The sequence below is a fragment of the Gasterosteus aculeatus genome, chromosome 2 (assembly GCF_964276395.1).
Source record: "Gasterosteus aculeatus chromosome 2, fGasAcu3.hap1.1, whole genome shotgun sequence".
Taxonomy (NCBI): Eukaryota; Metazoa; Chordata; class Actinopteri; order Perciformes; family Gasterosteidae; genus Gasterosteus; species Gasterosteus aculeatus.
Window position 1 is genome coordinate 19,043,197 of NC_135689.1, and position 10,222 is coordinate 19,053,418.

The 10,222-nt window shown below is 44.1% G+C and overlaps 2 protein-coding genes across 2 annotated transcripts; both read left to right on the forward strand.

Moving 5' to 3' along the window:
• Positions 1 to 187: 187 nt before the first annotated feature.
• sars1 (seryl-tRNA synthetase 1) lies at positions 188 to 7,275 on the forward strand. Its single transcript, XM_040193898.2, has 11 exons — positions 188 to 704; positions 1,750 to 1,820; positions 1,976 to 2,056; positions 2,172 to 2,330; positions 3,408 to 3,551; positions 3,923 to 4,078; positions 4,800 to 5,021; positions 5,091 to 5,220; positions 6,093 to 6,250; positions 6,329 to 6,458; positions 6,632 to 7,275. Exons 1-11 carry the CDS (start codon positions 569 to 571, stop codon positions 6,790 to 6,792), a joined length of 1,548 nt encoding a protein of 515 aa, XP_040049832.2. The 5' UTR covers positions 188 to 568; the 3' UTR covers positions 6,793 to 7,275.
• A 217-nt stretch (positions 7,276 to 7,492) lies between these two features.
• On the forward strand, positions 7,493 to 9,940 carry LOC120829617 (PTB domain-containing engulfment adapter protein 1). Its single transcript, XM_040193900.2, has 7 exons — positions 7,493 to 7,977; positions 8,061 to 8,130; positions 8,207 to 8,278; positions 8,379 to 8,477; positions 8,587 to 8,724; positions 9,579 to 9,683; positions 9,779 to 9,940. Exons 2-7 carry the CDS (start codon positions 8,083 to 8,085, stop codon positions 9,839 to 9,841), a joined length of 525 nt encoding a protein of 174 aa, XP_040049834.1. The 5' UTR covers positions 7,493 to 7,977; positions 8,061 to 8,082; the 3' UTR covers positions 9,842 to 9,940.
• The last annotated feature ends 282 nt before the right edge of the window (positions 9,941 to 10,222 follow it).

The window sequence follows — 10,222 nt, forward strand, 5'->3', positions numbered from 1 at the left end:
GTGTGGCAATATTTCAGGGCGGTTTTGGCACAGCCACTAAAATGATCATCTTACTTTCTTGATCGCATCTGTACATGAAAACAGACTTTATGAAACAAGCTGTGACAGCAGAATACAATCTTTAGAACACTATTAAACTTCAGGCTCCCTCATGTGGATAGAAGGTTAACCGCAGATGAATAAATGCACAACAAAAAGGCTGTTGAAGAAATAGAGCAATTAAGAACATTTGAATAGTGCTGACTGAAGAAGCAGTTTGATCATTTACCAATACGAAAATATAACGAATACAACTTCAAGCTTTCACTAATAAACAAATGTGAAGTTATTCAACCTGGAGCTAAACTTGAAACCCTCAGGGGCTGAATTATAGAGTGAAAAAAGTGGGCCATATTTCTACTTCATTTGAGTGAAATAGGTGTTTCAAGCGGCGTATTATTATTATTTCCTAATAATGAACCATTTGTGTATAGTTTACGTCTGAAATGGAGGTGACGGGTGGCGAGCTGCTCCCCTGCTGGAGGACTCGTCATTGTGAGCTCACACCGACACACAGCGTGGACTGAAAATGGTGCTCGACTTGGACCAGTTTCGCTCCGACAAAGGTGGCGACCCAGAAACTATCCGTGAGATCCAGCGGAAGAGGTTTAAAGATGTCACTCTCGTCGACAAACTGGTCGCCGCAGACACGGAATGGAGAAAATGTGAGCGCACTTACCTTTCTCTTGTTTTAGCCAAAGTGGCTAACGTTAGCGTAGTGGCTAATGCTGCTAACGTAGCTCCGGCCAAATTCCTTTTAGAAATCTGTCGTTTTCATTTTTAGTACGCAGAAATGTCTGTCTGTTACGTGCCATCTGGGGTGGATGAAGACTTTAAGCATTTTTAAGACAACGTCTTCTATTCGGTACCTTAAAATGTAAGAATAACTTACCAAAAATGTATTTTCTTTACGAATGGCTGGTTAACTACGCGCTGCCCTGGTAGTAACACAGGCTGAAGGCTCGCTCAATACACTGCAGCGGACTGCGAAACATTTCACAACATTAACTAGTGAAATATATATATATAAAAATGCTGCTTGGTGCATTACACGTATGCCGTATTTATCAGTTGTTACTATTTTAGTAGGGGGTGGAAGAATGTATTCTGTACAATTAGCGAGTTTTTGTCAGTAGCGTTGGCAGATCTGTTACAGCCAGATGTGAACGAGGTTTGGAATAAAGCTCTCACCGACGAAGCGCACAGAGCTAAACGGGGCTAATGTTAGCCCAGCTGGCAGCGTCTAATCAAATCAACCATGTGGTTATTCTCCACCGAGTGAACTGTGGGGACTTAATATCAGCCTTTTAATATATTGGTTCTAAACTCCAGTTAATAAGACATTCCTATCGTTTTTAATGGCAGATATGATACAGGAGGTTGGCTAATGCGGGTGTTAGCTTAGCGATGCCGGGTAGCAACGTGCAAACTGATGCAATCACAGCCTGCAACATGTCAGGTTACCTCGCCCTGCGGTGTAGCTTCATAAAGAGTCCTCCTCACATCAGTCACTTGATTTGATCCAGTTATTTGTCTAATGTTGAACTGACGAACATCAGTTGTTTTCAACAATTTTGACAGCTTCACCTGTTACCAGTCATTCATTTACACACACACACACACACACACACACACACACACACACACACACACACACACACACACACACAGTCCCGTGCACTGACTGACTTTCATTGAATTTCCTAACAGGCCGCTTCACCGCAGACAACCTGAACAAAGCAAAGAACCTTTGCAGCAAGAGCATTGGGGAGAAAATGAAGGTACAAAAAGGAAAAAGATGGAGAATGAGTTGATGAGATTGAGGTGGGAGCAATAGAAATGCTGTTATGTGTCTGCTAACCAGTCCTGAGGCTGGAGTTTGGAACTTTATTTTTCATGGCATTTCATTTTTCAACGCATCGTTAATGCGTTGCAGAGAAAGGAGCCGGTTGGCGAGGATGAGTCGGTACCAGAAGAAGCCCAGAACGTGGAGTCGCTAACAGCTGATGTGCTCTCGGTATGACGGGTCACAATACCCTCACCTGCACTGTGTCCTCTGCATTTTGCTACACACACGTAAATAAAAAAAACACGTTTGCACGTCTGAGTGTTTTTTTCTTCTCCTGTGTCAGCCCCTGACGGTGACCCAGATCAAGAAGGTGCGTCAGTTGGTGGACGAGGCGGTGGAGAAAAGCGACGGCGAGAGGATAAAGCTGGAGGCGGAGCGCTTTGAGTACCTGAGGGAGATCGGCAACCTTCTGCACCCGTCTGTTCCTATCAGCAACGATGAGGTGAGCGGTGTCACACCGTCTGCTTTTATAAAAGTAGGAGCCCTTCACGTGACTCTTGATTCAGCAAATCCATCGGTGCATCAATTGAAGGGGTCTTCACCAATAAGTCGGATCAGATAAACAATTGTTCAGCAGTTGTCAGGACATCTCACACCTGAATATGAATATTACTAAGCAGTCATTATCTACTTTAAATCACGTGTTGATAGCCGGGTAGGAAATTTACATACTATTTAGGAAGCAATTTCTGCCCCCACTGATTGAAAACCAGAGACATTTTATAAGAAATTGGGGGCATTTCTTTTTTGAAGGAGAAAAAGATGAAACACTATTCACAAATAATGTTACTTCAATGAGTGAAAATGTAATTGTTGTTTTTTTTAAAGCAGGTTGTGATCCACCATTCTGCAGAACACTGTCTTTGCATCCAATTCACAGCTTCCACAGTTGTCTCTCTGTTGTGGAGCTCATTACTCCATGCTTCTGTAAAAACAAAGTACACAACATTTAAAGCTTGAAACACCCAGACAACTGCAGTCTCAACTAATTGTATTTTACCCAAATAGATGATTGGCTCTTAACCACAAGATGGCAGTAACGTCTGAGAAGAGGAAACGTCTCTCGCTGGCTGCACTCTGGCCAACGTTAGCTAGCTAACAAGCCTTTGTAGCTCGTTAAATAGCCAACGTTAGCTGTCTAAATACTTTCAAAATAATGAATACTTAACTAGTCGTCACTCACTGTAGGTGACGGCACGTTGCTCAGCCGTCCAGTGAGGAAAGGACACATATTCCTTAATGTTTTCACTCCCCTTGATAAAGTCAGAATTTGCGGTGCTGGTTGACAACGACGTGGGCAGTTTGTTGTCGGCAAGTTCGAGTCCTTCACGAGCAAAAAGTGCAGATGGTTCTCTTGTCGTCTTCCTCCACCCAAAGATAAACTTCTTCTTTGGGTCGTCTTTTATTTATCGATGGTCGATGGGTGCGTGGATTTTTTCTTTTGAGCCTGAGGTGGTGATGGAGGCTGGATTAGCTCTGCGCGCACTCACAGGTCTGATTATGATTGTCCTCCCGACAGGACGCTGACAACAAGGTGGAGCGTACCTGGGGCGACTGCAGCGTCCAGAAGAAGTACTCTCATGTGGACCTGGTGGTCATGATCGATGGCTTTGATGGAGAGAGGGGAGCGGTTGTGGCTGGGAGCAGAGGTTACTTTTTGAAGGTGAGTGCAAATGTAACCCCCCCCGCCCCCCCTCTTCTTTCTGCTAGAACAATTGCTCAGCCATAAATCATTAAAAAATTGAACATCTATATATGAAAAAATGGGGCTGTACCTTTGTTATAATTGAAGCGTCTCCTCTCCTCAAAGCTCTGAGTAGTTCTGTCCAATTTTCAAACTGTTGGTCCCGGCCTAAAACATCAGGGCATCTTAGTTTTTTCTTGGAGAATGTGGTTTATTCTGAATGAGACGACTAGAATAAAATATTTTGACAAAATATCCCCAAAAATCGCGGAAAATGTATCTCCGTTAAGTAAGCGCTGTGTCGTGCAAATGAAGAAAGCGGTTGTTCTGCCCTCCTCCGCTGTGGTCAGGGTCCCCTGGTGTTCCTGGAGCAGGCCCTCATCACTTACGCCTTGAGGTTACTCCACGGCAAGAACTACACCATGCTCTACACGCCCTTCTTCATGAGGAAGGAGGTCATGCAGGAAGTCGCCCAGCTTAGCCAGTTTGACGACGAGCTTTACAAGGTACGGAGACACTTTTACCCACTTCGTTCTGATTGCTCCTAATTCTGATTGATATTCTGGGCTTCGGATGATACTGCCAATGAGATGCTGTTACTTTAGGTAGCTTGGAAATTGAACACCAGGTGCATGGAGGCCATTGCTTGGGAAGGCAATGTTCAGGTGTCCACTTGCCACCTGAGGCTTAAAAGAAGAAAATACTTTCAGAAGTACATCCACTGCTGTGTAGTTTTCAGCTTTTTTAGTTTCCTTTAATGTATACGTGATAGAGTAAAATATTATTTTGTGGTATTTATTGTCAAAGATGGTGAATAGTTATAAAATGTAAAAAAAGATACAACTGTTAAATGTCCTCAGATTGTTACTTGTAGTTATTTCTGAAAAAATATGCTTGATTAAGCTTGATCGTATCTGCTAGTTTCAAAGTATATAAACATTACAGACGTAAAAAATACGTATTTGTTTTCAGTCACGTTTAAATCAGACTATGATTTATACATGGTCTGTATGTTGGAGCTTTCAGTCTGAGAATGAACTCACAAGTTATTGATCCTGATAATTATTGAACCACAGCATATTTACAAAAACGCTTTACGATTCTTCCCAAAACTTTGGGGAGTTTTTCCAAGCCTCGTCCTGGAATAAAACCAACGTTTTGCATGTGAACCTCTCAACATGTCACTCCTCCTCCTCAACCCCCTTGTACTCTTTCTATCTACCCAAGGTCATCGGCAAGGGCAGCGAGAAGGCCGACGACAACTCCGTCGACGAGAAGTACCTCATCGCCACCTCGGAGCAGCCCATCGCCGCCTTCCTGAGGGACGAGTGGCTCAAGCCCGAGGACCTGCCCATCCGCTACGCCGGCTTCTCCACCTGCTTCAGGCAGGAAGTGGGCTCCCACGGCCGGGACACCCGCGGGATCTTCAGGGTCCACCAGTTTGAGAAGGTGGGCGGGGTTTCCTGTGACTTTTCCCGCTTCGTTCGGACCAATGAGTGACGGGGGGTCTCTCTGCAGATTGAGCAGTTCGTCTACGCCTCGCCGCATGACGGCAAGTCGTGGGAGATGTTCGACGAGATGATCGGGACGGCAGAAGAGTTCTACCAGACGCTCGGAATTCCTTATCGCATCGTCAACATTGTCTCTGGTGGGTTGTCCACACACACACACACACACACACACTTACAGACCCTTTCTCAGAATGGCAATGATTTGGAGCTGGGGGGGGGGACCACTTAAGATTTGGGATTTGGGAACCTGAAGAGACCGGATCCTGTAAAAAAATATTAAATTAAATTCTGATTGATTTGACTAAAACCAGAAGTCACTTTAAAATATTTGAAACTTATTCTACATATTGTACGAGAAGCGTCCATTTCCCTCTAAAAGTGTTTTTATGAGGTGAGAAATGCCTGCGGTCACAGAAGGCCACGTGTTTTCAATCAAATGAGTTAATAAAAAAATGAACAAAAGTAATAAGCAACAATATAGTTTATAATGATTAAGTCCATTTTAGATATTTAAGATGATTAAATCTCTTGGTTGCAGTGTGTGGCTTAGCTGCTTTTCCTTGTCTCATATGATAAATTGTCTTCATATTGGACAAAACCAGCAGTTTTCCCATCAGAAACAATGTTTTGCCAAGTTTGTGGGCACAATTTGGCCTGGTGATCTGGGCGTGACAATAAAGAGTCCAATAGTGTAAGGCATCATTTAAACATTGTGAGATATTAACATTATTTAACAGAATATGATGAACAAACATGGCAGACATCACATTTTCTTTAGAGTGTAACGAATGTTTTTCACAACAGGACCAATCGATAATGAATCTTTAATACAGCATATGCATAGTCAATAAAAATGTTTGTCTGCTGAGACACTGATGTGAACTTTGAACAGCTGATTTCAAAGCAGCTGTTCAAGTCTCACCGTCTGCTGCTCTGAGGTCAGCAGAGAGAAGGTAGTGTTGCGTGCAGATCCCGCGGCTCACCGCCATGTCGCTCTACGTCTGCTCAGGTGCCCTGAATCACGCCGCCAGCAAGAAGCTGGACCTGGAGGCCTGGTTCCCCGGCTCCGGGGCCTTCAGGGAGCTGGTCTCCTGCTCCAACTGCTTGGACTACCAGGCCCGGCGCCTCCGCATCCGCTACGGCCAGACCAAGAAGATGATGGACAAGGTGAGGGGCGCGGCTCCATGAGCATCCAGAGAGGCTCCATCCCCGCTAAACACGCCTCCTCTCTGTGCCGCTCTATAGGCGGAGTATGTGCACATGCTGAACGCCACCATGTGCGCCACCACACGTGTGATGTGCGCCATCCTGGAGAACTACCAGACCGAGGTAGGCATCGTCATTCCAGAGATGCTCCAGCCGTTCATGCCTCCCGGTAAGCTGTTAGCAAAGGGTTTCACATGCGTGTTGGAGGTTGAACTAAAAAACAAATAGTCTATAAAGAATTTTGGTCAGTCAGAATTTGGCGGAATTTTAAATGTTATATTGTATGGATTTTTTTTTTTCATTTGCATTTTTGAAGGCTTAAGTTGATATTTTCCTCTTCAGGTATGACCGAGATCATAAAGTTTGTCAAGCCGGCTCCCATCGACCAGGAGATGTCTAAGAAAGCCAAGAAGCAGAACGATGGAGGGAAGAAGAAGAAGCAGGGAGGAGGAGACCAGAACCTTCCCGTCGCCATGGAGACCATGTCCGTCAACGACTCGTAGGCAGCCTGCACGCGCTGACCGTGCCGTTTCGTCATGCTGATAGCCCCCCTCGTGTGTGCTGACCCTGGGTCAGTTTCGCCGGTCGTGTCCTCGCATGATGGAGGAGAGCTCCGTCACATCCGCGTCCATCTGAATGGATGGTGTTCATCACCGCTGCTCCGCACCCACATTCACAGAGTGCTCTGAGAAAGGGCTGTCTGTCTGTCCCTCCCTCTGTCTGTCCCTCCCGCTGTCCCTTTCTCACCTCCCCAGGGACCCACTGACTCCTCCAATGGGACTGTCTGATTTGTGCTTCACTTTGTTGCAGTAGTTTTTAACACTTCTACGTTACAAATACATGTTTGTCTGCATTAAATCCATAATGCTTTTCCATGCTCACGATTGAGATGTTCTATGAACTCGTTAATATGAAGATATACATACATATGATTGAGCATTGAGGAAGTGGCACTTACTGTAAAACTAATAAAAGTTCAAATGGAAGATCTTTTGTCCACGTCCGTGTTTATGCAGTATGTTTAAAGTTACTGTGAATTACCTGAAGTATGCATGTACGCAACAAAGTACACAAATGTGATTCCTCTCAGTGGCAGCTTGGGACGACGGATCGAAGCACCCGACTGCAGGAAACACCAGTTGGTCATGTTCGGAGTGGCAAAAAGAACCTCAAGTGTGGTCTCTGGTCAAAGAGCCATAACCAGGTTTTCATTACAATCAATAATTGAACATTTATTTTAGACTCGAGGGTTCTGTTTCATTCTAGAAGTTAGCTTTTAAAAAAACCCAACATGACCCAGTTTAAAATTTTGTTTGTACTTCACATTAAATAGAATACATACAAATTCAAGAGTAAAGGACTTAGACCTATGAACGCCTTAAGAATATCTCTCTGCAGTGTGTAGATGATTTCATTTCAATGGAATCATTTGATTAAGATGGATAAGAGGATTTATTTGGTTGAAAAGTTTCTCCAGTAAAACCATTACCCTTTAAATTCAACTATAACTTTCCAATGTAGAAACTACCATAAAAAACGAGCAATAAATACCAACCTCTTAAACATCTGACTGATAAAAGCACAATAAGGAAGCCAGGAGTTACTGATTAATCCTAACAGACTTTTCGCCCTATGTCTCCAACCCAATAACAGGCCGTTCCGTCCGGTGAAAGTACGTGTTCACACAGGTAAGATGCATCGACATTACCTCTCACCGTCCGATCATGTAGGAATCCATTGACGTCATCTTCATCTTCACCTCCACCTGCAGAGTTCGACCCAACGTGATCACAATGACCGACTCCTCGGAGGAAGATAATGAAATTTCCTTTCCGGTGAAGGTAAATGCGCATTTTTTGTCAGCTCAAAACGGACCCGTGTGACTTCGATGCTCAGCCTTCATTCTCCAAACTGTAGTTCCTCGGCCGAGTTGAGGTGGTGCGTCCCGATGGACTGCAGGTCCTGTCTGAAGCGGTTCAGGGGTTAAAGGTCAGCCACTATCGCTCACGTTACTTAATTTCCACGTACGTCCCTCGAAGACTCTTAATGTGTGTCCCTAACGTTGTCTGACCCCATGCTCGTCCCCCAGACGCCGCAGGGGGACATGTCTAAAAACGCAGCGAAGAAGAGCAAAGTGCTGCTGTTCCTGTCGCGCGACGCACTGGACGTGTTGGAAAAGAAGACGAAGGTGCGCGAGGAGGCGAAGACCCCCAGCTCGCGGGGGCTTGACCTTTACGAGTTGATTGCCTCTTTTTCTCTGCGTTCATCCCTCTGGATGCTCTTTTGTCCCCCCCCAGTACATGTTGTACACGTGTCCCCTGTCCACGGTGTCCTTCTGTGCCGTCCTCCCTTCCTCGCCCAAAGTCTTCGGGTTCGTGGCCCGCCACCCCGCTGCCGACGCGAGCCACTGTTACGTGTTCCAGAGCCGCGCGCTGGTGAGTCGTCCCCACTGCGCCATTCAGCAGACACTCGTAGTGCACCCATATGCTGCCATTTACGGTAATAAACATGCAACCAGAATAAAAACATTTAGAATGTATAATTCCAGACAATGACTGTACCTCTCTTACTACTTGCACAAAAAATGAAATGTTTGTATTTCACATTGTATAAAATGTGACCAAACTCAGCAGATTTGGTCACATTTTCATTTCACCAAAATTCATTGATGTTTTTTGCGACGGGCTCCAATCATTCCATCACAGAAAAATAAGAGTTTCAGAAATTCAAGAAACTCAAGACAGCATTGATATACATGTGCTTTACAAGTGTATGTCAAGTTTTGACCCCAACTACATCAATCATTGTCTGGAAAGATTAAGAAAATTCATTTTATAACACCTCAAATATTGATATATTGGCTTTTTAACCGTTCAATTGTACAGTAGAAATATTTCCATATTTCAAGCATGAGAGTAGTTGGAGATGAACACATGTCAGTCATTACATTTGGAGTTATTGAAAAAAACAGCTTTTAATAGGACTTCAAATCCTGGGATATTAGCATTTCGATCCTACAAATAGAGGACCTTTACTTTGGAGAAATCTCTAAATTTGTACAGTAAAGATATTTCCTTTTCTGTACAAGAGTAGTCAGAGAGGTCCTGAACACACATACTTCAGTCACTGTCTGGAAGTATTGATTAAATAGCTTTTTTTCCGGTTAGATGTTTGATACCGTAAATGTCATCATACAAGTGCACTGAAATTAAAGGGCCGCAGTGTCACTTCGGTGGCTTGTTGTTCTCTTATCTGATGTGACATATTTATTGGAGTGTGAATGTTTCAGTCTCACGTGCTGGTCTCGGCTATCGGGGAGGCCTTCCGAGCTTCGAGAAAGGAGGAAGGCGTTGGTGTGGGAAGAGACCTGATCGTGGAGGCCCTGCGACTTAAGGTCACTTCTGCTTTCCCTGTTACTCTCAGAGCTCAGGTCACATTTCATCTTTTATTTCTTTGTTTTTCTTATTCTTTTCTCTCTTTTTTTTTTAGAACAAAATGCTGCAAAGAGAGAATGCTGAGCTGAAGGACAAACTAGCCAACTCCAAACCATAATATATGCTGGAATTTACGCACACATACACACCAAACAAAGAAAACACATATGTACCCTCACAATTAATAATAATAATAATAAATTCTGATGTTGTGTTGATATTCCTTTTTATGTTGACTCAATATTGTTATTGTGCTTTTAGGAAGAATGAAAGAAAATACCAGTATAGTGTATATACACTATATTTAAACACATTACATACAAAACTAACAGATACATTTGTAGCAGTGGCGGATGGCCCACAGAGGGCAATGGGGCGCCACCATGTGTGACGCAGAAAAAAAAATGTCCTCTCTGCTTGTCTGCATGTCTCAGCGCTCTCGTCAGGGCGGGTCTTGCGAGAAACGGAGAAACTGGAGCGTGAGACCGGCGTGAAAGGG